The sequence below is a fragment of the Delphinapterus leucas genome, chromosome 6, assembly GCF_059928025.1.
Source record: "Delphinapterus leucas isolate spDelLeu-1000000601 "Yukka" chromosome 6, BTC_Dleu_Yukka2, whole genome shotgun sequence".
In the NCBI taxonomy this organism is placed as follows: domain Eukaryota; kingdom Metazoa; phylum Chordata; class Mammalia; order Artiodactyla; family Monodontidae; genus Delphinapterus; species Delphinapterus leucas.
Window position 1 is genome coordinate 105,729,290 of NC_143134.1, and position 25,984 is coordinate 105,755,273.

Genomic DNA, 25,984 nt, shown 5'->3' on the forward strand with positions numbered 1-25,984 from the left:
GAAATGGCCCAGCAGCTGCTGGCAGTGTTTGGTGGCTACTACATCCGGCTCCTGGTGACCTCTCAGCTCCCCCAGGCGTTGGGCACACGACACACAGACTCTCCAAGGATTCCATGCCCCTGCCAGCTCATAGAAGCCCACATCCTGGGTACAGGGTGCTGCCCATTCCTGGCCAGGTGACCTAGGGGCGAAGGTACTCATCTTCTTCCAAGGCTGAAGGTGAGAAGTCTGGGAGGCCTCAGGAGCCCAAGGTGGCCGACGGTGAGCCCTAGGCGAGGAGAGCAGCATCTGGGGGCACTCTGAGGCTGTCAGTCATGTCAGCACTGTGAGTATCGTGCTCACTCCAGGACCCTGCACAAGAATGGCTTGTCAACATCCCACACTGACCCCTGGCCTTTGCAGAAGCCGATGGTCCCACTCTGAGGTACTTTCGGTGCTGCTTAGAACTGTGGGCATGGATGAAAGGGCCACCCGCACACCCCTTTCATTGTCTGGAGAGCCCAGGAAATGTGAAGATGACCAGACTGGACTGAATGTGTGTCCAAAACTTGGTCTCAGGTGATGCTTCTGTCCCCACCCCCTTCTTGTCAGATGGAGACTCAGGGAGGACACTGCTCTTTGTGGCATCGCCTTGGGCCCCTTAGATTATAAGAAGCCTCTTCCCAATCTGAAGTGAAGAAGTAAATTCTCAGAATGTTCTCCATTTTTAAGTTGTTTTTTCCCTACATTTTCTGAAAAAAGATGGCACTTGGGCTTGTATGCTAGCACACAGGCCTTGAGGAGTAGGAAACAAACGGCCTGTAACTGCTAATGGGAATATTTGGAAGAGACTGATCCTGTCTGATTGGAGGACATATTTTGTTCACAGCATGCTTGCTTGTGGGATGGTTTCATACTGCAGACGGAGAATGGCCGTGTGTTCCTTAACACTAACACTGTCCTGGAGTGAAGCGTAATCTGTCACTTGTGGAATTCCATGAAGAGCTCAGAGGCTGCCAGGTGCTCTGCTTCTGAACAAGTTTGAAGACCCGTTGTTCCCTAGGCCCAAATCCAAAAGCCCTAGCCTGGCATTTAAAGGCTCCCCAGCTCCTAAGGCCTGGCCTTCGTCTGCAATTTTGGCTTCATCGCCCGTAAAAATCCTTCGTAGGTTGAAACTCTTTTCCTGGACTGACATACCTGTTCCTTTGTATGTGCTGGGCTCCTATGCATGCTTTTGTAAAAAAAAATTTTTTTTAATTGAGGTATGGTTGACGTAAGATATATACAAGGTTCAGGTGTACAACGTAGTGATTCACCATTTTTAAATGTTATACTCCACTTACAGTTATTATAAAATATTGACTGTATTCCCTGTGTTGTACAATATATCTTTGTAGCTTATTTATTTTATACATTGCAGTTTGTACCTCTTATCCCCTCCCCCATCTTGCCCCTCCCCCTCCTATGCATGCTTTAATGCTCAGCTTTCCTTACCCCTCCTTCAGGAAGCCTTTCAACATAGCCAGACCTGCCACTCTCTGCCTCCTTTATTTTTTTATTTTTATTTTTAAAAAATTACCTCTTAATCCATGAATCCAAATCATCTCACTTTTTTTGTTTGTTTGTTTTGTTTCCCACGCCACGTGGCTTGCGGGATCGTAGTTCCCCGACCTTGGATTGAACCCAGGCCACCGCAGTGAAAACACCGAGTCCTAACCACTGGACCGCCAGGGAATTCCTGACTCTGCGGCCTTTAAATTCTTGATGTAGTTGCTGCTTTTATTCATGTTTTATGTTATTGATTCTGTTTTCCTGTGCATATACCTATTCTTCTAGCTAGACTATAAGCTCCTCAAGGACAAAGACTGCACCTTGTACTTTTTGTGCATGACCTGGACTTGCTAAGGAAAAAAATCCTGTGGACTGAGTGCTTTGTCATCTCTATAGTAGCTTTTGCAAATTACTCTCTGTACTCAGTTGAATGATGAAGTTGTCACAGACTGGGGTTCTGGTCCTGAACTGCCACTTTTAGCTATGTAACTTTAGGCTGGTCCTCAGTCTACACATCTGTATAGTGGGTAGATTGGATGATTCTTAATGGCCCTTTCAAAGCCAAAGATCTGGGAATTTCCATCTTTTTCTGTTCCATTTTAACCCTTGGCCTTTCTCTCTGTTATGCCTTTATCTACATGCAGAAAGGTTCTATAGACCCACACAGGTGAGGTGTCCCAGACCTGATACCCCTTTGGATGGAACACTGGCCTAGCCAGCAGGAGAGCTGTATTCTCATTTCAGATCTGCTACTTCTTAGCAGTGTGACCTTGGCTAGGTTAACCTCTCTGAATGTCAGTTCACTCTATAAATGAACCTGGTGAACATGAAATGTAATTATGTGGGTGACTTACCATGTAAGAGGTGAATCTGACTGTTCACTTTCTCTGGGCCAGAGAAGACAAATCATGTACATAGACCAGCCCTTGGAAATGGCTCTTTTAGGCATTTCTCGTCAGCCGACAAATGCTGCGGCCCGCTTTGCTCAATGAGAATTATTCATGAAGGCGATCATTGTCTTTCTCACCTGCCACAGCGGAAGTGTGGGCTGTGAATGTGATCAGTAGTAGCCCATATTTATCATCCAACCATAAAACCCTGGTAAGTATAATAACAGAGAATAAAAATGTGTGTGTTTTGACCAAACAGCAGTTTCTCCATTTGACAGCCTCCTTAAAGGACCCTCGATGTGTTGTTTCCTGCCTTTTCCTCTCTTTAGAGTTTCTGGTGGTGTCACCCAGTGGGTAGGGCATTCAGGTGTGCCCATGATGTACATTTCTTCGCATTTGAGCCTCAGTTTCCTCTTTTAGAAAATTCTGTGATCTCTGTCTTGCCTGCTTCACAGGGTTGCTGTGAAGATGAGATTCCACAAAGGAACATGTGCGCCGTTTCAAAGCTCTGTGTTGATGGCAGGCATGGAGCTGGTGAAGGTGGTGCCATGTCGTGAAGTGGGAGCGGAGGGCTTGGATTCTAGAGTCACAGGTATTCAAATCCAAGGGCTGCCACCTAGGAGCCGCGTCCCTCCCATCCTTGGGTCTCAGTCCTCAAGTGTGGAATGGGGTAAGTGTGCCTACCTGGCAGGTGATTGTGAAGATTAAATGGTATACAAAATGTAAAGTGCTTGCAACTGTGAGTCGCAAACTTGAGTAAGCGCTCAAGAAATTGTTGCTATTATTATTTTTTTTAATCTCTCACTATGTCTTAAATGCTGTAGGTGCCCGACTTATGCTTTTGTGGATGATGTAGTTCATTAACAGTTAATGTTTATTCATTCTGCGTCAGACCTCAGTTACTCCAGCACCATGGGGTGTATTTATGTGAATAAAGATTCTACTCTTTATTCTTTAATCTAGGGAAGATTCTGCTTCCCTAGCAGGGAAGTTAAGCACAAGCTGGTTGGTGACGTTGGGCCAGATGCTCACCCTCTCTGTTCTTCCTCATCTATTAAGGGGGCATGTGATAATAGGGAGATGAATTGAGGTGACGCATGCAAAGCACAAGGCCTGGTTCATAGTGTGGTCCATAGTAAGGGCTCCGCCATCTGAAGATGACTTTTCTTCAGCTGCTGCATACTGTTTTCTACCTGTGTCTATTTGTGTGAGTTTTTACTTACCTTATTCAAATCTATATCCTTACTGATTTTGGTTGGTTGGTTCTATCAGTGACCAAAGGAGGAAACTCTCCAGCTAGGATTGTAGATTTTCTGTTTCTCCTTTTACTTTTGACAAAGTTTTTTTTTTTTAATTACACAGTTTAAAAAATTGAGATGTAATTAACATACCATAAAATCCACCATTTTAAAGTATAAAATTCAGTGGTTTTTAGTATATTCACAAGATTGCACAAACATCACCACTATTTAATCCTAGAACATTTTCATCACATCTTCCCCCCACAGAATCCCCCTACCCATTTGTAGTCACCCTGTGACTCCCTGTCCCCAGCCCCTGACAATCACTGGTCTACTTTATCTCTCTGGATTTTCCCATTCTGGACATTTCACAAATGGAATCATGCAGTTTGTGGCCTTTTATGTCTGGCTTTTTCACATAACATAAAGTTTTCAAGAATCATCCATATTGTAGCATGTATCAATACTTTATCCCTTTTTAATGGTTGGATAATATTCCATTGCACGGATAGAGCAGATTTTGTCTATCCATTCATCCAGCTGGGTTATTCATCAAATCTACTTTTTGGCTATTATGAATAATGCTGCTATGAACAACTGTGTACAAGTTTTTGTGTGAACGTGTATTTTAATTCACTTCTGACAAGTTTTGCTCTGTTATTCCATGCATACAAATTTAGAATTATTAGAACTGCCTGATGGTTTGACCCTTTTATCTTTATGAAATATCCCTCTTTAGTAGATTTTTGCCTTAAAATCTACTTTGTCTGATACATTAGCTTTCTTTTGATTGGTGATTACATAGTATATCTGTTCATCCTTTTACCTTCAACTTATCTGCATCCTTGTATTTACGGTGCTCCTCTTGTGAAAGTGTGGGATTAAAAAAATTCAGTCCGTTTTTTAACTGGAGTATTTACTATGCTATGTCCAGTGTGTTTCCTGATATATTAGATAGTTTTGGGCTTAAATGTTCCATCTTACTGTTTACTTACTATTGGTCCTCCCCTTCTGTGTTCTTTTTTCTGTATTATTTTTGCCTTCTTTTGCATTAAGTTTTTGTGATTTGTATAATTTCTCTTCTAGTAGCTTGTGAGGTATGTATTCTTTTCTCTTAGTGGTGACCCTAGATTACAACATGCATCCTGCACTTATTCAATTCTATTATAAGAGGATCCTTCTATCACTTTCTGGACAATCCAAAGACCTTAGAACTCTTTCACCTTTCTGTCTGTGGTGGTCTTGTTATCATGGATGTCAATTCTTGCTATATTTTAAACCACAACAGACATTATTATTAATGCTTTGTATAGCCAGTGTTCATTTAGGTTTATGCACATGTTTACTTTTTATTATTCTTCATTTATTGCTTTGTTATTACTCTTTATCCCTTCCTGCATTTCCGCACATTTGTCTAGAATCATTCACCTACTCCTGAAACTACCTTTGGAATTTTTCTTTAGTATAGGATTTATATATAGAAGTACCTTTAGTATCTTCCTTCCAGTACAGATCTTCTAGTAACAGATTGAGTTTTTGTTTGCTGAGAGGTCTCTATTGTGTTTTTATTTTTGAAAGAAGTTTCTGGTAAGTCAGGAATTCTAGAGTACTACAGGTTTTTTGGGTTCTTTTCAACCTTTGGAAGATGTCATTGGCTTTCATTATTTGTGAAGTCAATTATCAGTCTTGTTGCTGTTCTTAAAATTTTCTCTTTGCTTTGGGTTTCAGTAATTGTATTTTGATGTGCCTAGGTATAACTTTTTTTATATTTATCCTGTTTGGGATTCGTAACACATCTTGAATCTGTGATACAGTATTTTTCATCATAGCTTCTGCCCTCTTTTTTCTCATCTTCTTCTGGGACTCTAAGGATATGTGTGTTAAGACCTTGTCACTGTATCTCTAAGACTCTCTGTGTTTTCTATTCTTTTGGTTCTTCATGACTCAGTCTGAATATTTTTTACTGACTTATCTTCCACTTCATTACTCTTACCCTCAGTTATGTTTACTCAGTTGTTAATCCTTTGACTTGAGTTCTTTTTTTTTTTTGACTTGAGTTCTTAATTTAAGCTATTGTAATATTCAGTCCTGTAATTTTTAACTGATTTTTAAAAAATAGTGTACAGTTCTCAGATGAAATTATCCATCTTGTCATCTGTTTTCTTCAATATTTTAAAGTCCACATCTGCTGACTCCAGTATCTGGCTCTTCTGTAAGTATGTTCCTTTTGCGTTTTTGGTCAGTTGGTCCTATCTTCCGGTATTCCTGGTAATTTTTTATTGAATGCTAGACACTTTTAAAAAAATGAAACATTGAAGAGATGCACAAGACTCTGGATATTCCTTCAGAAAGGATTTACTTTTGCTTCTGAGAAAAGTAAAGTTGGGTTAGTTTGACTCTGGGTTTTAGTCCTAGTAAGACTTAGTATATTTCTGGTTAGCACTGATTTGCAGGTTCTAGCTCTTCAGAGATTTTAACTGGAAACGTACTTTTAAAAACTTTTAACAGCCAATCCTCTTCCTCCAGGGTGAGCCCTCAGCCTCTAAGCTGTGAGTCTACTGAAAGCTCTGCCCAGTTTTTCAGCCTTTTAGACTCTTTTTAGGAGTTGGCAAGTGCCTCGAGGAGGTCAGAAGACCTTGATGTCCATTTCATCTCTCTGCACTTTCTTTCTCTTGAGGATCTTGGCCCCTCAAGTCCACACTGCATTGGTAGCTCTGTGACATATTTGGACAGATTTAAGAAAAAGAAACTACAGCCTTTTAAACTGCTCTCAGTAGGAGGATTGGTCTGATACCAGCTAGTTTGCCATGGTCAGAGGTAAGGTCCAGCTGTGGCTTCCATTATTATTTTTATTGTTATTATTTGAAAATCCTCTAAAGAAAGATATCACCCTGAGGCCAAGAGCCCTTTGACAAGTTCATAGGATGTGAGCCTCCCCCCATCTTTCTGTGAAGTGGCTTCTAAATGCAGGAGGTGACATTTAAGGAGCATCTTTTATGTGCAAAGCACCTGCTGAATCTGTTGCAGGAAACAGTTCCAAGACATAAGGAACATAGGTTTTTCTGGAGATTCCCTTGTTTCCTTTCAGCCATTGTTCTTTTAACTTTACCTGCCACATATTTCTAACCTCCTTCTGGATGTGGCCACCTGGATGTCCCATAGACTCATTTAGCTTGACATAGCGCAAGATGAAACAATCTCCTGTGTGTGGTGAACTTGGCCTCACTACCACCCCCTTCGCAGTTCTCTGCATTACAAAAGAAGTGAAGAACTTCATTTTGCAGAATCTTCTTCCCTGTATGGTTCCGAGTTCGAATTGGCCAGCTTTACCTGAGATATATTTTGGAACTTGGGGCTCTCGTCTCCATCTTAGGGATGCTGACCTAGTTCATACCTATATCACTGTCTGTCCTGATTGCCTAGGCAGCCTCTTTTTGGATGTCTGTATCAGTTAGGGGCCAATCAGAAGACAGAAAGCACACAGTAATTTGAATATAAGAAGTTTAATATAAAGAATTATTAACTTTAACAGGGGGTTGAAATAATGGATTGGTGAATAAGAAGCAAGATCCTGTAAAGAATATAGAAATAACAGGTCTAAGGCATAGCCGCCACCACAGGGCTGAGATAGAGGCCCCAAGGAAGAGCCCCCCCGCCCATCTCCAGCTGAGATATGGACCTTGGGAACGACATGGCTGTGGCCCATTGGACGCAGAGAAGTCGCTGAGATGCCATGTTGACAGAATGTTCTAGAAATCTGCCCTCTAAGGTGCTAGGGAAAGATATCACAGAGAGATGGAGGCACTACCCCATTTGTTGGGGGTAAGTCACCGGGAGAAGCTGCTGGCTGCTAAGTGCTGCCGACCACCATATACAGCAGGATCTGGGCGCTGGAGAAGCCACGTGAACTGCCAGAGCCAGATACCCAAGGAGCTACATGTGCTGCTCCCTGCTAAATGAGCTCCCCAGAACAGAAGGAAGGCCCTTCCTCTTCCAGTATCTCCAGCACCCCCTACTGACGAAGTCTAACATTGCACTAGCTGCCAAGGGAAAAAGATTTAAAGGGCCCAACTCCAGTTTTGAAGAACAGGCAATGAACTGTCAATTTGGAGCCAAAAGCAATCACTGAATGTCATTCTACCATCATTGTGAGGGGCAGCATAACTGGTTGGTTAAGAGTATCAATTCTGGAGTCAGGTGTCCTGGGTTCAAGTCTCAGCTCTGCCATTTACTATTAGTGTAATCTTCAGAGGCTTGTTTAAGTTCTCTGTGTCTCAGTTTCCTAATTTGTAAAACCAGAGTAGTAACAGTACTATCCTTGTTGGGTTATTATGCTAAGTGAGTTGATATTTATAAAGCATTGAGAAGAGAAATATACCAGATTTATACACTGCTGTTATCGTTATTGCTCACACTTCTTCAAATTGCACATCCTTCAAATTGCAGCCAGGATGGGCTTTCCATTGTAGGTATGAATCTCAATCTATAATATTGTGGTATAAGACATCATCTTCCTTTATTCTCCTCTTCAGTGCTGGGGGCAGACACAGGGAGTGCTAATGTGTTGTCTTAACAAACTCACCATGTTCATATTGCAAAAACCAGAAATATGGCTATGTCACTTTGTTGCCTAAACATTACCTTCCCTGGCTCCCCATTACCTTCTGGATAGAGTCCAACTTTCTTCTTCTGGATACGAGGGTCTTAAAGCTCTGTTCCCCTCACCTCTCCCAACACCCTGGCTTAGGTTTTCACTTTCATCTTTCCAAGCATCGAAGTTCGCTACTTTATACTCCTGCCAGCTTGTGTCTCTGTTTTCCAAATTTGCTTATTCTGTTCCCTCCTTCTGGAATACCATTCCCCTCTCCTCTTTGCTTGGCTAATTCCCTTTCAACTTTCAAAAAACTCAAGCACCATCTCTTCCAGGAAGGCTTCCCCAAATCCCCAAGTTGTCTATAAGGTGAAGTGATATGCTTCTGTGCTGGCTCCCTGGCTAAAGTTGAAGCCACTTGGGGTGTCTGGCATGTTACGTTTGCATGCTCTGCGTTTTAGCATAGACAGCTTTCTACAACTGCATGGGCTGTGCATTGCATCACTGTAGGGCTGCTTGTTGCAGAGTTGTGCACTACCTGCCCCACTGTCCACTATGACCCTGAGCACCAAATTGAGTCCCACAGTAGGCGAGCAGTATTGTGCCCTCAAGCTCTAGACAGTTATTACAGCATCCATTTATAGCTGCCCATTGCTGACCAGCCTCTCCTAAGTACTTCATTAGGTTGGTAAGGAGTGACTGAAAGTGTTTTAGAATCAGACCTCATTTCTTAATAAGAGATGCCTAATTCTAATTGTTCTGTATTCAAGGGAATCTCAGAAGTAGGGCTGGGAGAGGGGAATAGAGGAGGGACCCAGGCCTAAGATGCAACTAAGGACTTTAATTGGAGGCAGCTCCTCCGCAGTGGCTTCTCCGGGAGCCGAAGTGACTCTTGCTGGAGGCACAGGGATGGCTCAGACGTCTTCTCCTCCTCTGGGGAGTTTCCGAATCAGTCTTCATGGCCCCTGTTCACCGTCCCCTTCCTGCTGGAGACCCTCCAGCAGCCGTGCAGCCTCGGAGACCTGCGAGGGGGCTGCCGTCTAGAGGGCTCAGGGTCTCCCAAGAGTACATGCCTTCAACGCCAAAATGTCGGGGCGATGGTGTGGGTGTCTCTTTTGCATACTATTTCTGTGAGGATCTGCATTCAGATCTGAAAGAGTGAAGGAAAATATTTACCCTGGGTAAAGGCTTTGAATTATACGTGAATAAATGGTCTTGGTCATACTCCACTCAGGGATGGCTCATATTATTAGTGACTTTAAAAAAATACTTTACAGATAACCCCAAAGTGGGTTAAGGAATTGAGATCTTAGAATTTACTTGTTACCTCAGCATAGCCTAGCTGGTCCTGACTGCTGACACATACACAGTTACCATCTGTTGAGTGCCTGGGTAGGACCAGAGTCTAGGCACTTATATACGCTGCCTCATTTCATCCTCCCAACAACCTGAAAAGTAAGTAGTGTATTGTCATGATCCCCATTTTGCAGAGAAGATGCTAAAGCTCAGAGAGAGGTTCAGGGACATGCACAGTAAGTGGCTGAGGCTGAACTCAAACTGGTATGTAGGACTAAGCCAGTCATCTTTAATATCTAATAACTAATATAGTTTTTAGGCTGTGCTGTTACAGGTTTGGGTAAAAACTCCCTTTCCACACCCCAAAAGGCTTGAAGGAAATCTGAGGTGTCCCAGAGCAGAAGGTGGCCGGGGAGTCAGAGGTCCAGAGAAATAACTCAGGTGTTTTTGCCAAACCACCACACACCCACACGTGGAACACACTGAAGGTCCGTGGATAATGCTGTTGGCAGGTACTTGGATTGTAGGAGCCAACAGTGGCAGAAGCCCCCTCGCCGGTGTAGCAGCAACAGATCTTTGACGCCATGTTTTGGTGGGCTGTGGGAAGAGGAAAGGGCACTGGGGTGTCTGTAGCCCCAATCCCAGAGGCCCATTGTTATTTAACCAGTGGCTCATTCTAGGCCAGCCTCTCCCAAGGTATCATACCCCTCCTCTCTCCCAAACCTTCTGTAGCTCTGGCAGGTCCAGGTCCTCTTTTGTCCAAAGTTCTCTTAACCATGGAAAGGACTGGGACCTCTACTCTGCCAGTCTTTACCGCAGGGCTGCCTTGTTGAATCAGCAGATCTTGGGGTCTGATACAGTTCTCTGGACGGGGCTGTTTCCTAAATGAGCGTAATACTGTGACCAGAAAAAGCCAATCTCTTTTCTTCCAGGTGCTGTGGCAGTGGAAGCCCAGCTCACATGGCAGTGCCCACAGACAAGCCCATGCTTAGGAGTCAGATCTGTCTTCTGCTTTCTAGGTGTGTGCTCTTGGGCTGATTCTGTAACGTCTTTGAGCCTCACTTTCCTACCTGCAAAATGGGAACAGTAGTACCCACCTTAGAAGAATAAGTGATTAACTATGCACAGTGACCACTGGGATGGCAGGTGCATACAAGTGCTGGCTCAGTGTGCATTCCATTCCCTCCTTTTTATCTATTTCCACTGGGTCCTGCTTCCATGGCAGCATGGTAATGCAGCTCAGCCTTGCTGGTTCAACTCCTGCTTCTGCCACTAACTTGCTTTGTAGCTCTGGGCCTAAGATCCCATCTGTAACAGGAGGCAGTTGGGATGCACGATCTCTCCAAGGATCCTTCCAGCTCTGATGACACAGGTTGTAAGTCCTTGTCTTAGTCCCAGAGTCCTTTCTCTCTTCCATGTCCCTGGCCATCTCCTGCTCTCACTCCCCCTTCCCTGTGGCCAAAGCCCCACCCTGGGAATTTCCATCACGGCGACTGTATTCACTAATGTCACACTGGCCTCACTCCGTGGCCTCACCGGTGGGCACTGGCTTCCCACCCCTCCCAGCCACCACCATCTCTCACCTGGATTATTGCAATGGCCTCCCTGCTTCTTCCAGCCTGATCTCCATTAGTGTCAACACAGCAGAGCCCTCTTACAGGATCATGTCGCACCTCTGCTCTGAGTCTCCCAGTGGCTTCCCATATTAGGCAGAATAAAAGCTGAAGCCCTTCTTTGGGACTTCCCTGAAAAATTCGCAATCTCACCGCTACCTTCGCCCCCTCCTCCTCTGGGCTCTCCTCCCGCCCTCCCTTCACTCCATTCTAGCTGCACTCAGTATTCTAACACGACTGCCTTTGCATGAGCTCCACCTTTGGCATGGAATGCTCTTGCCTAGAGATCCACAAGACTCATTCCCTCCCTCCTTCAAGCCTCTGCTTAAAGGTCGCCTTTCTACTGAGGTCTTCTGGCCTATTCACCATAATTATTCATGTTATTTAAATGCCCCTCCCTGTTCCCCTGCCCCACTTCATTCTTCTTCATAGCCCTTGGCACGTTCTAACACATCCTAGAATTTATCTGCATGGCCCTGTCTTCCCAATAGTCAATCGCAGGAAGGCAGGGGGGTGTTCGTCATTCACCGCTGGATCCCCCGTCAGGGGTGTAGAGCAGTAAACATTTGTGGAATGGTTGAATGAACCTTTGGTTAAACTTTGGTCGTGGGTGCAAGGCGATGCTGTCACCAGGGAGCAGCAGGGGGTGAGGTGAATCATTTTTGCTCCCGGAACCTCACAGCTGCTAGGACGCTGCTTGTCTCGTCCACGTGCCGAGCTGACTGATGCTTTCATAGGTTTGCTTCTGGCTGCTTGCTGGTGGGGCTACCTGCCTTCCTCACCCTCTTCAGTGCAAACCTAGTTTTTCTCCTCTCATGTTTCCTATTTTGGGGTTAGGTCCCACTCTTCACTTTGTGTCAGGGGCTGGAAATGGGGAACCCCCTTTGCTTCCTGCTGCCCCACTTCCCTTCTTTCCATATTCAACTATTCATCGAGGCATTTTGATTCTTGAATCGAATATCTCCTTGATTCGTGATTCACATAGCATGAGTAACTCCTCCACTGCCTGCCCCTTGCATCCCACTGCCCTCACCACGCCCCTCCGTCCTGGACCACCACAACCACAGCTTCCCCACTGACCTTCCTGGTTCACCTGCAACCAGAAGATCTGCTTCCAGTGTAAACCACATCAAGTCACTCCTCTGCCTCCAACCCTCAGCGGCTCCCATTCTGCTGCTCAAAACCTACCTTGTGATCTGGCCCCACCAACTTTGCCAGCCTCATTTGCTCCCGGCTTCACTCGCTACTCTGGCCGTAGGAGCTGCTGGCAGCGCCCCAAACGTGCCCTCATTGTGCTACCACTGTGCCTTTGCACAAGCTGTGCCTTCCACCTCCATGTTCTCTCCGCATTCCCTTCACCCATCAGCCTTGAAGACTCAGCTCAGGCGTCACTTCCTCCGCGAAGCCATCTCTTATGCGTTTTTTACTTAGATGGACTCGGGATTGAATTCTTGTTGCACCTTGCTGTGTAGTTTAGAGCAATTTAACCTCCTTGAACTTCAGTTTTCCTATCTGTAAAATCTACCCGAGAATATTATTGTGAGGACTTGGGTGACATGAAGATGTGAAGCGCTTAACACAATGTCGGGCGCACAGTAAGTGCTTAACAACGGGATTGACCGTATTGTAGGAGAGATGCTGGCTGGGGCAGGGTGGATGTGGTGTTTCTTGCACTACCAGCGCCCTCCTCTAGGTGGAAGCAGGAGCCAAAGAAAAGGGCCCTTGGGTCACCCCCAGTGGGCTGTGAACTTCAGGTCTCCAGTGACCCCACAGAACTTTGACCAGAGCAAGAAAGATCACTGAGGTCAAACAGGAAGACTTCTGGAGCTGGAGGAGCCCTTAGGGGTCATTTGGCACAGGTGGGGAGACTGGGACCCAGAGAAACAGTGGGGTCATGGTAAGAGGGATGGTGTCTGCTTCCTGGAGCAACGTGAAAAGGTGCCCAGGAGTGATGGAGACATTGTCCCTTTAAGTACAAAAAAAAAATATCCCTCCTACTCTCAGGTCTAACTTTTGAGCCTCACTTACCTGCAGCTGGCAGAGCAGAGATGGGGCTGTCTGTGATGTCACAGGGCCTGGGAACCAGGGAATGTGGGGACAGAATGGACCCCACAGGTAGAGAGGAAGAAGGAGGTTGACTGACCCTCTCTCCAGTGGTCCTTCCCTCTGTCCATGATGCCGTGCTGTCTGCCATGCTCATCAGGCTGGCGGGGGTAGTTCCACCTCAAGTATCTCTTATCCTTGGAATAGTAGGCTAGCTGGGGTATGTTCTTCTCAAGGGGGTTCTAGAGGCATGAGACAGCAAGCCCCACTGTGAAAACACATTTCTAAGCCTCCACCGGTGTCCCATCAACTAAGTTTCCATTGGTTAAAGCAAGTCATATGATGAAGCCCAAAGTCAAGGGGGAGGAAAGTACACTCCACCCAAGAAGACATGGCTAAGAAGGGTGAAGTACTGGCCAGTAGTTTGCTCTGCCACAGGTAGCTACCATTGCTGTACCCATTTTACAGACAAAGAAACTGAGGGACAGAGTGTATTAAGTATCTTGGCTAAGGTGACACAGTTAGTAACTGGCAAAGGGAGGTGGATCAGAGACTGGGACTTTTTAAAGGTTCAGATTGCTTTAAAAATGGGTTGTCCCAATGTAGTTCCTGCTCTACTAGGGAGGCAATGCTGGTGTATTACCTGCTGCTGCTACTTCCCCTCCTTGTGTCTTGGCCTCTGTACTGTCATGGCAGAAACCAGCCCCAGAGCTGGGATGCAGAGATTCTCCCCATGTGATGAGATGGGGCTCACCAAGATAATTGAGATTATCTCTCCATTTCAAGGTCAGCTGACTAGAACCTTAAGTATGACTACATGCTTAATCCTCTCTTGCAATGTAAGGTAGCATATTCATAAGTTCCAGGGAATGGGACAGAGACATCTTTGGGGGGCCATTATTCTGCCTCCAACAGTCCTTAAACACTTGTATCAAGAAAATAAAAGAATGGAATAAATATCCAATTCAAAAAGCTAGAAAAAGAACAACAAAGTAATCAAAAGAATGTACAAGAAAAGGAAGTACTAAGGATTAAAAACAAATTACTGAAGTAATTAGTATTAATCTAATTAGTGAACCAAAATCTTTTTTTTGAAAAAAAAATTAACAAAATAGAAATACTATATAACCGAATCAGGAAAAAGCAAGAAAGCACAAATTTTTAAGATTCTTGTACACCTGAAACTAATGTAATATTGTAAATCGACTATACTCTAATAAAAGAAGTTTTAAAAACAAAGGATAAAGGGAATGTAATCATTGAAACAAAAGAAATTTTTAAAATCTTGAGAGTATATTATATATCTTTATGCAAATACATTTGAAAAACTACATGAAGTGGATAATTTTCTTGGAAAATACAGTTTTCAGGATGACTGCGTTAGAGGTGAAATAACTATAAATTTCTATAGAAGAAATACATAAATTTATCAAGGAACTAACCCTCCTCCTAAAAGAAAACAGGCCCAGATGGTTTCACAGGGAAATCCTATAATTTTTCAAACTACAGGTAGTTCCAATTCTACATAAATCACTCTAGAGCATATACAATGATAGAAAGCTTTCAGTTTCTTTTTATGAAGCAAGTATGTAATATTAATAACTAAGTCTGAAAGAATACACAAAAGAAAATTACAGAGCAATATTATCTATCAATATTGGTACAGAACGCCAAGTATTAGTGAACAGACTCCAATTCCATACTATAAAAATAATACATCATGATCAGGTGGAATTTATTTGTGAAGTGGAAATTTGATTCAATGTGAGGAGAGAGATTAAATGATTTTTTTCCATACATGATAGAAGAAAGAAAAGGAAATTGATGGATATTATCTTAACATGATATTTCTATCTCTACCTCTATACTTTTGTCCTAAAATGAGCTTCTTCTTACTTAATAGGCAAACACTAGAGGTATTTGCTTTACAATTAGGAACAAAGCACAGATGTCCACTTTCTCCAGTATTCAACTTTGTGCTGGTGGTATTAACCATTGCAATTAGGCAAGATAAGTCAGAGACATAAGAATTAGAAAAGGAAGAAGCTAAAGTGTCTCTACTTGCAGATGGTATAACAGTATTCCTGATAAGCCATGGAGAATCAGTGACAAGCCTGGCTCAAACAATACCATAATTCGGAAGGGAAGCAAAACATAAGATTAACATAGTGAACTCAATAGTGTTAAATACACAAGCAATGACTAGTTATAGCAATAATGATAGAGGAAAACCCCACTTACAATAGCAACAAAAAGATAAAATACTTAGGAATAAATTTGCAAAATCCTGCGAAGAACATTTAAAAATAGCCCTGAAAGACAGAAAAAGTAGGTTTGAACAAATGAAAAGCCATTTGTAAGTGGGTGGGAGGAATCAACATTATAGAGGCGTCAGTTCTTCCTATGTTAATTTATAATTTTCCCTAAGTTAATTTTAAAATTTAGCACAGTCACAATGAAAATATCAATTTTTTTTCTTTTTTGTTGGCCACACCGCACAACATGTGGGATCTTAGTTCCCTGATGAGGGAGTGAACCTGTGCCCCCTGCTTTGGAAGCACAGAGTCCTAACCACTGGGCCACCAGGGAATTCCCCCAAAATATCAATATTTTTTAATGGAGCTAGACAAATTGAAACAAATATTTATAATTAAAAAAAATCCAGGAATAAGACAAGGTGGTATCAGCAGATGAACAGACAGACTTACCAGTGGAATAAAATAGAAATTTCAGAAAGAAACCAAAATGCATATGAAATTTTCATACATGATGATAAAGGAGCCATCTCAAATGACTGGGCCAAAGATGGTCTTTTAAATAATGTGCTGGAATGACTATATAACCATTTGGAAAAAAGATATAGAACCATACCTAATATATATATAATAATAAATGCCAAATGGAGCAGGGATCTAGATGTAAAAAATAAAGCCATACAAGTATGTAAGAAACATGGATGAATTCCTCTATAAACTGAATGTACCGGTAAGAGGGAGGGGAAAAGAGGAGGGACACAGTCCTGTGACGTCAGCAAAGACTTTAATTGGAGGCAGCTCCTCTGCAGTGGCTTCTCCGGGAGCCGAAGTGACTCTTGCTGGTGGCACAGGGATAGCTCAGACGTCTTCTCCTCCTCTGGGGAGTTTCCGAATCAGTCTTCATGGCCCCCGTTCACCGCCCCCTTCCTGCCGGAGACCCTCCAGCAGCTGTGCAGCCTCGGAGACCTGCGAGGGGGCTGCCGTCTAGAATGTTCAGGGTCTCCCAGTGAGGCACGGCTGTTACGGCCAGCGATCCTGGGAGTAGCGGCTTAGGTTTCTCTTGTGAAATCCTCTTTTGGAAACGTGAATTCACATCTGAAAGAAGAAAGGGAAAAATCACACTGAGTGAAGGCTTTGCTCTGGCCCTGGGTGGACTGTTCTGGTCGCCGCCATCCCTGGTCATTGTCAGTTTCTGGAATACTGTGTGAGCCACGTGGATCCTGGCCTGGGACGCACTGGTACCCCATTGGAGCATTCAATGACAGCAGGGTGTCTTGCAAAGTGCAGTGGCCTGGAAAATAGAAGAATTGGGCCCATAATGGTTCTGACGTTAACATTACTCTCTGCTGGGCCTTTGGAAAGTCCCTTCCCACTGTGGGCCAAAGCCTTCTCTACACAGTGAGAGGTGGGTTTATTTTTTTTTAACATCTTTATTGGAGTATAATTGCTGTACGGTGTTGTGTCAGTTTCTGGTGTATAACAAAGTGAATCAGCTATACATATATCCCCATATCTCCTCCCTCTTGCATCTCCCTCCCGCCCTCCCTATCCCATCCCTCTAGGTGGTCACAAAGCACCGAGCTGATCTCCCTGTGCTATGTGGCTGCTTCCCACTAGCTATCTGTTTTACGTTTGGTAGTGTATGTATGTCCATGCCACTCTCTCACTTAGTCCCAGCTTACCCTTCCCCCTCCCCGTGTCCTCAAGTCCATCAAGAGGGGGATTTTTAAACTATGCTTCATGGAGCCCTGTGGGGGGGAGGGGAGCTAGGGGGGCTCCCAGACCCTCACCCCCAATTCAAGTAGAGCAGGACTCCTTAGATTTTTTATAGAAATTGGACTTTGAAATTTTGTTTGCCAGGAGGGTTTAGCTGTTACGAGAATTCTGAGGTGACTGGGCTGGATGACGCTTACCTCTTAACAGCCAGCCTAATAGGGTGGTTGTGAGCTATGTGAGAGCACCTGGGTACAGTATGGGTGCCCATCAATGGGGCTGCATTCCTTCTTTCTGGATGTGGCTACACTCCAGGAACCAGAGGCATTTCTCCCCCCGCTGGACTACGCTCAATCCACAAGCATTTTCTGGCATGTTTATTTGCCATGTACCTGGTTGAGTTTGGAGGAACAAAAGTGATGTAGGCCCTGCCCTCCTGGAACTTATCGTCTGGTGGCCGAAGCAGACATGAAGCAAACAATCACATGCAATACACATATAAGACAGTGCCACAAGGGCTTAGAAGGGAAGTATGGATATGTGTTCTTTCTTCCCAGACCTCCTGCTCTTCCTGTAATTCCCAGCTCAGAGGGTCCTGCAGCCAGGTCTTAGTCCCCTGGACTCTGTCCAGTGTGTCCTAGAATGTGACTGCAGCTTCCTGAAGGGAGCAGTCCTGTCACCCCACTTAGCTCAATATCAAATTGGGGTTTGGTCATTAGGACAAGGCCCCCTCCCCCAGAGGTTCCTGGTCAGTGTTAGGACCCCAGTTTGGAACTCACCCTCAAACTCACTGCTGCTGAAATAGGATGTTCTCTTTTCTGGATGGAGCAGGGAGTTTCCCCAAATCACATGGGACGCTTCATTATCTTGCTTGAGATTTTGTCCGTCAAGCTCATCCTTCTGCAGACCTGGCAGTGGTAATTCCACGTGGTCATGTGGGGAGGCTCAGAGGTGAAGGCGTTTTGCCAGCTGGAGCAGGGCACATGGACCAGTGGTGATTATCGTGGGGTGGGGAGTACCTGAGTCTGCGTCCTCTAGTCTTCTGAGTTCTCTGCCTCATAAGCAGGCACTGGATTCAAAATATGTATTCTTTTTAAAATATAAAGTTTACTGTTTTCCTGTTTATAAATATAATGCATACCCATTATAGAAAAGCTAGGAAATATTGAAGAATATGAAGTAGGAAAAAAAGCCCCAAACACCCCTCCCCTCAGATATGATCACAGCTCCAGTGTTTGCCTATATGCACATTTCTACATAGTCCATCACATCCTGTATATTATGCATGCATTTCACTTTTTACGTATCATAAACATTTTTCTCACGTCACTAAATTTTAAGAATTTTATGGATAATTCCGGATTTATTTAACCAATGTTCTATTGTTGGGTGTTTAGACTGCTTTCAAATTTCACTACCGTAAATACCATTGTGATGACCACTGTTGTATAGAAGGCTTTGTTTTGACATACTCCTAGATTCTTAAAAGAATAACATACAGTCTTGTCAACAGACTAAGCTGTATTCTGTAATAAACGACTGTCCTTTTCTAGCCGCATACCTTGAACAAATTGCTTCACCTCTCTCTGTCTGTGTTTTCAGACCTGCAAAATGATATATCCATTCTGGATAATCAGGTCCACTTCTTAGAGTTATTACAGAGATTAAATAAGATCACTTTTCTAGTGCGTAAGCTCTGAAACAGTAGGGGACTTATCTGATCACAGCTGGGTCCCTTGGGCCTCGACAGTGCCTTGCATGTAATTGGGGCTCAGTAATTATCATTATTATCATCTTGGACAAAGGGACTGACATTTTTAAGTTTCTTGGTTTTTATCGTGAAATTATTTTCAGGGGAAGTATTTTAAAGGCCCCTGCTATGGATTGCTGGCAAAATATGCCATGAGAATTTTTTTCCTGCCACTGAACTGTCCTGTCTCCCAGTAGGACTGTGCCAGCTGCCTGACCAGCCTCCCTGACCCCACCACTCACCACCCAACTGCGTGTTTATCAGTCCTAGCTTTGCCGGATCTTGACAATAATGCTTTTTTTTTTTTCTGTCTGAAATTGCTGATTTTGACCCCCAGTCTTCTCCACTATGACCTTTTTTCCTGGATCATCAAGAAGGATGTAATTACAAACTGAAGGTCAGGATGCCTTCTCTCTCTCTCCCTCTCCTCTTATACATGGTGGCCTTGGAAACTGTGTGTTCCAGATGCTCTGACTAAAGATGAAAATAGATGTGTAATAGACTTTGCATGAGCAAGAAATACACTTTCGTTTCGTTTAAATGATTGAGATTTAAAGGCATATTTGTTTTAGCAGCAGGGCCTATCCTATCCTGGCCAGTACCTATATACCATAGTTGCCATTTGTTGACCTTTGTTGAATGCCTACCTAGTGCAAGCCCTGTGCTTGGTGCTTCTATATATTCCCTCATTTAATCCTCCCAGTGATCCTGAAAAGTAATAATACAGTATGGATATCCCCATTTTACAGGTAGGGACACTGAAGCTCAGAGTGAAAGGGTAAGTGACTTGCCCAATTCTGTGGCAGAGCTGATTGGATCTAACCCCAGCCCCAAAGGCAGAGTTTAACTGCTATCTTTATAGTCTTTAGACAAGTGATTCTCAGACTATGATGTATGTTCAGGTTTCCCTGTGGGTCATGTTAAAACGTAGGTTCTGACTTGGTAGGACTGGAGTAGGGTCTGAAAGTGCAGCTTTAACAAGCTCCCAGGTGATGCCAATGTTCCTGCTTCATGAATCACACTTTAAGTTTCAAGATTTTTAAGCTCTATTGTTTATTTATTAATTTTTTTTTTTTTTTTTTGAGAGGTACGCAGGCCTCTCACTGTTGTGGCCTCTCCCGTTGCGGAGCACAGGCTCTGGACGCGCAGGCTCAGCAGCCATGGCTCACGGGCCCAGCCGCTCCGCGGCATGTGGGATCTTCCCGGACCGGGGCACCAACCCGTGTCCCCTGCATTGGCAGGTGGACTCTCAACTACTGCGCCACCAGGGAAGCCCTATTGTTTATTGATTTGGGTACTTAACCACCCAATCTTCACCTCATTTTAGGTTGGAATTATTCAATCAAAAGCTGAAGGAAATCTGAGGGTATCTCAGCAGGAAGGGGGATGAGCAAAATGAGGTCTCGAGAGGCCAGGCAGGGTGTTTTTGCCTGGTACCTACCATGCTTTGATGGCTGAAGCTCTTGGGTTTGGGGATCTTGGAGTCATCTGTGGCATTGGCTTCCTCACAGCATTTGCAGCATATACAGAAGATCTTCGAGGCCAGGTTTCGGTGGGGGCTGCTGTATGAAAGAAAGGAATGGGGCCTTGGGTTCTGGGTCCTGAATTCCAGATGCCCCGTTGGAAATTTACTGTGATGGGGGTCCTACAGGGTCAGCCTCTCCCAAGGTATAATAACACTTCCCTCTCCCAGATCTCTTGTAGCTCCCCACGGCCAGCAGGCCCAAGCCCTTCAGCCTAGGTTGCTCTCTCGTAAGGTCACTATTCCTATTTTATACAAAATTTTCTTACCCATGGAAAGGAGTTGAAGCCTCTATTCTTCCAGCTTTGCTTGCAAGATCAACCGATCTTGAATTTGAGCCCAGTTCCCTGGGCAGGGTTGTTTCCTAAATAAACATAAGACTGTGCATGAAAAGTGCCAGTCCTTCACCTGTGCTCACACTCCAGGTAGGATCCCACTACAGCAGAATCCCAGCCCATGCGGAAATCCACGTAAACATGCTTGGCTTTTAACCAGATCTGTATTCTACCCCGTTTCCAGGGGTAGGTTCCTTAACCTTCTCGAGCCTCACTTTTATCATGTGGAAAATGGGAAAAGCAGTGCCTACTTTGCAAAAAGTAAAGGTTTAAACATACGAAAAGTGACCCCTGTGGTGATGGGTACACAAAGTGCCCAGTCAGTGGTCATTGTATTTCCTTTCCCTTCCCTTCATGTAGCTCATTGGCTCCAAACTATTCTAGCTGGTCCAGGTCCCATGAGAACATGGTGATGAAGCACAGTCTTATAGATGTAGGTCCTGGTTCTGCCACCAACTTGCTGTATGGCTTTGAGTAAGTCCATGCTTATCTCAGTGTCTCAGGCTTCTCATCAGTAATAAGAGGAAGTTAGGTTAGATGATGTCTTCAAGGATCTTCCTAGTTTGGGTGGTCCAGAATTACAAGGCCTTGTTTTCGTCCCAAACTCCTTTCACTATGTATCAACTTTTCCAGATCTCTGAATGCTTCCTGTTCTCCCTTCCCTTTCTGTGGCAAACCCCCTCGTAGGAAATTCTTCTCACAATACCCAACTCACTGAGTGAGTTGTCTCACTCATGGGCATTTGCTTCTCATTTTCTCTACTCTCATACCATCCAAGCCACCATCAGCTCTTGCCTGAATTATGGCAGTAGATTTCGAACTGATCTTACTGTTTCTTTTACCCTTGACTTCTTAATAATTAATACAAAATTTCTAACTTCCTGCACATAAGCTATTCAATACAGCACAATTTATATACTGTGGCTAGACACAGCCAGCAGACTAGACACGTACGATGTCCCCATTGTGTGGGATCCTTGGACCAAGAGGGGCACTTTCTGGGCCCATTTAGCTTCAATCTCCAATAGTCCTTTGGATCTGCTGTCAAGTGAGTTTTTAATCATAATTTGATCTGTGACATATTTCTCTGAGCTCTCTTTAATGAATCTATTTTCTTAGGATTTATAAGCAAATAGAAATTAATATAAGGCAATTAGATCTTTTGTTTTGGAGATGCACCATTTAGCAAATATGCTTGCCATTAATACGCTGATTCTTCTGCTGCTTGCTATAGTTTCAGTCTTCATCTACTTATATAAACTCTTGCTTCATGGGCTTTTGTTTTGTTCTAGATTGCCTTATGTATGTTGAGTGTAGAAGGAAGTGCTTCATAAGGAAGAAACGAAAACATAAATCTGACCTACCTCCACCACCAGGCAGCCCTGGGAACTAATGGTTGGAGGTCTGTTAGATTGGTGGTCAGCTTGTATAAAGGAAATTGATAAAATTTTGCCTTGGGTCTCTCCAAACCTTCATGAGCACATGTCTGTCTTGGTAAAGCAATGAAAAGTCACTTTTCTCAGCCTATATTTTGGAGTTAGTGATTTCTAGGGCATTGATCATATGAAGCCTTTTAGGTTCTCCTTGGCCAAGGAATTCAAGATGTCATGCATAGTACAAAGTTTTGGCTAACTGTAGTGTATTCTTTCCTGTTTGTCAGGGTGTCAGCTGCATTAAAGTTGCTTCCTCTTCCCTGGAAAAACTCTTGCTTTGTATATATACTCTCACTGAATGTACTCTGATGTGCTTATCTTAATTAATGGCAAAATTTTGCTAGATGACTTAAAATTACAATGGCCATTATGGCAAACTTTCAGTGTCAAAAATAATAGATTAAAAAAAATAATAATAGATTTAAGAGGGGCGGTAGAAGAGAGAGAAGACAAAAACACCAAACAGTCAGTAGAGGGCTTCTTTGATTGATATGCTCTTGCTCCAGAAAGAAGAAAAAAAAATCTTACTACTACTCAAACCTGAAACCTACTTGCATTGCATGTCTCCCTCTCTCCACCTAGCTTTATCTCTACCACCCGCTTAAACTTCTCTTGTTCCTTTCCCTAACTACCTAAATAAACTTTCTTCATGGGGCATTTCTCTAGAAAAGAGAACAAAACATTGCACAATATTCCCCTAAAACTCCTGTACCAGAAGGTGGATCCAGAGAGGTTGAATTTAAAACCTGGGTGAGAGCTGAATTGAGGAGAAATATTTTAAATCATCTCAAATTTTGGAACAACAGAAAGTTGCTGTCTAGTTCAGGATTCTGTTATTGTTACTTATTGGCCTAGACTACCACATTTGTATCAATTAGTTAACTTAATTGTTAACCTTCAACAATGGAGCAAAATGTTTAAAAGCAGCAGGATGGAAAAGACCAGAAGATTTAAATAACCCATCTATGCATAATTCCAAAAAATTAAGGGCTTGAGAAGTTAAGAAACACAGAAAAGGCACCACATAAAATTATTTCAAAAGTTATTTCAAAAGGTAAAACCTTTTTCTTAAGGGTAGATTGGGTAAAGATTCAGAATTGAAAACAAAATCAAGATGAATCAGTAGGAGACTGAATAAACTTCAGGACGTTCTGGGGTAGACCAACAGCTTAAGGGAACCTTTTCTTCTTTTCTTGCAGAGGACTCAGACCTGAAATAGTGAACTTAGACACAATAAATTGGAATGAGAAATGTCCACTTTGATCTCCCGATTATTTTCAAATAGTCCTAAAAATTAATTAGAAATCAAGATAACTTTAAGCCCTCTTGGACCAAAAGTTCCTCTGTTCTTAAAGAATACGGAGCCTGTGGATGAGGACACGTGTGTGTGTGTGTGTATATATATATATATATGTATGTATGTATATATATATATATATATATATATATATATATATATACTTTGACCAGAAAGACCATTGGAAGAACTCATGTTCCATAATGGCCAAAGGACAACTGTCCAGGTCTGTCCAGTGATACCACTCTAAGGAGACCTTAGCACTCAGCACTCTCCTGTTCTTCCTCTAAACTCCCAAGGAAAATTGATAAATAAAGGTGGACGGTAATACTGCTTGATTGTTGACACGGTTTATTTCTTACTGGGAAATCAGACTCTTCAATGCCAACTGGGACTAAGACCTACTGTTCTTTGTGATGACTGTGTGCCTTTCCAAGTGTGCAACTCCCGGGCACCCTCAGTGGACAATGTTTCTTACACAGTGTTGGAAGGGAAAAAAAATCCTTCATGGGGTTATCAATATCCCAGACTTCTGAGGACAGTGAGCCCTCCAAAGGAGGTGGACAACACAAGGGGCTCATTTTCCTTCACCTTGACTGACATAGTACGCAACACAGCCCACATCCTAGGGCACAACTGACCAATTGAAAATTCTTAGGTAATAGTGGATAATAGAATAACTTTGGATTTTATTTTGGCTAATCAAGGGGATTATGCACCATTGCTTTCACTTCATGCTGTACCTTGATTAATACCACAGGTGAGGTTAATCTATATCTAAGCCCAAAGAAAAGGCAACCTGGCTGTTTGAGGCAGACACAGTGTATCATTTGAAATTTATCTTCTTCCGTCATGCCTGAGAAATAGTTATGATTCTAGACTGCCTTCCACACTCTCTTAAAAATACTTTTAATTATTATTGTTTGTCTCAGTCATTCATTGGCTGTTGTCCAGAGAGTGGAATACTTTTATGCGGCAACTGTTTCAACTTCTGGCTCCACAGATGATTGAAAGACAGAAACAAGAAGACATCAGGCTGGCTGATGCTCAAACTGAACATCAGATCTCTGTAAGTGGAAAACTGTAACTGTGTCTTCAAGGAAAGTGGACAACAGTGGTGAAGATCTGACAGTCCCTGAGGGTCTCTCCTGAGGCTTTGAGGGAGGGCCAAAAGGGGGAGATTGAGAATAAAAAAGGAGTTCCCACACTCCTAAGCGAAGACTGATTGCTCTGTAACCATGGTAACAGATAATCACCAGCAACTGTTTAAACCCGTTTAATCTGTTAATGAACTTTTATCTTGATGACCATTCTGCTGAAAGTAACATCCACAGACAGTACTTCATGGCCTATGGTCTACCACTCCTAAGCACTCCCGCCTCTGAAATACCACCTGTCCACGAACTCAGTGCCTCCACAAACCCCTTAAATATTAGCCATTAGCTTTGTTCAGAGACTTTGTCACCAGAGCATAGTTCTCTCTTGTTTAATGAGAAATAAATTCAGTTTTTGTTCCACACGTTGAGTGGAGGTCTCTTCTGCTAAAGCAGCTTATACGTACACAGCATCTTGGAGATCATTCTGTAGTAGCAGCTCAGCAGATATTGTCAAATATAAGTTTATCTGAATCTAGCACTGATGCTTTTCATATCTTTACTCCCCAGCAATTTCCCGAGAAACAGCAATTTCCCGAGAATCTAGCACTGATGCTTTTCATATCTTTACTCCCCAGCAATTTCCCGAGAAACAGAGGGGAGTAGAACCACTTTCTTCTCTAAGTGTTGGTAGCCAAGAGTTTTGAACTTCTGAACCCTTTCAGAAATGGAAAGGATCTTAACACTGTAGCAATCACAAGCACGTTCTTTGGGGTATAATTCCTAAGGATTTACAATTTATTAGCTATGAAATTTAAAAGAATTTAACTTTCCTGAACTTTTGTTTTCTTATCTGTAAAATGGGAATGATAATAGTATCTACCCTAGAATGTGGTTGTGAGGATTAAATAACCCTCACATAAATAATGATGGAAAGTGCTTAGCACAACTGTCTGGCACGTTGTAAAGGCTCAATAAATGTAAATGCTGATGCTGATGAGAATGTGGAGTTGATTTTGGTTAGGGCAGGGTGGGTGTGTTGTTTCTTGCACTACCAGCGCCCTCCTCTAGGTGGAAGCAGGAGCCAAAGAACAGGGCCCTTGGGTCACCCCCAGTGGGCTGTGAACTTCAGGTCTTCAGTGACCCCACAGAACTTCGACCAGAGCAAGAAAGATCAATGAGGTCAAACAGGAAGACTTCTGGAGCTGGAGGAGCCCTTAGGGGTCATTCAGCACAGGTGGGGAGACTGGGACCCAGAGAGAGAAACAGTGGGGTCATGGTAAGAGGGATGGTGTCTGCTTCCTGGAGCAAAGTGAAAAGGTGCCCAGGAGTGATGGAGACATTGTCCCTTTAAGTATGAAACAATATCCCTCCTGCTCTC

At 43.4% G+C, this 25,984-nt stretch overlaps 3 protein-coding genes across 7 annotated transcripts in view; 1 reads left to right on the forward strand and 2 right to left on the reverse strand.

Moving 5' to 3' along the window:
- TMEM268 (transmembrane protein 268) overlaps positions 1–25,600 on the forward strand; it is a 54,788-nt gene extending 29,188 nt beyond the window's left edge. For all 5 annotated transcript variants that reach the window (XM_089913660.1, XM_022578933.2, XM_022578930.2 and 2 more), the window contains one exon: positions 1–25,600. In XM_089913660.1, the coding sequence (XP_089769786.1) occupies positions 1–180 (180 nt within the window). In that variant the 3' untranslated portion in view covers positions 181–25,600.
- Positions 9,397–10,175, reverse strand: TEX53 (testis expressed 53). Its single transcript, XM_089913661.1, has one exon. The coding sequence runs from the start codon at positions 10,132–10,134 to the stop codon at positions 9,877–9,879; it is 258 nt and encodes an 85-aa protein (XP_089769787.1). The 5' UTR covers positions 10,135–10,175; the 3' UTR covers positions 9,397–9,876.
- Positions 16,453–25,984, reverse strand: part of TEX48 (testis expressed 48) — a 14,973-nt gene continuing 5,441 nt past the window's right edge. Inside the window, 7 exon segments of the mRNA XM_089912649.1 lie at positions 16,453–16,543; positions 16,545–16,677; positions 16,680–16,700; positions 16,703–16,750; positions 17,952–18,080; positions 20,364–20,393; positions 20,396–20,567. Of these exon segments, the coding sequence (XP_089768775.1) occupies positions 16,453–16,543; positions 16,545–16,677; positions 16,680–16,700; positions 16,703–16,750; positions 17,952–18,080; positions 20,364–20,393; positions 20,396–20,567 (624 nt within the window).

Coding starts and splice junctions, on each gene's coding strand:
- TEX53 (XM_089913661.1), bottom strand. CDS start 10,134: ATGGCGTCAAAGATCTGTTGCTGCTACACCGGCGAGGGGGCTTCTGCC.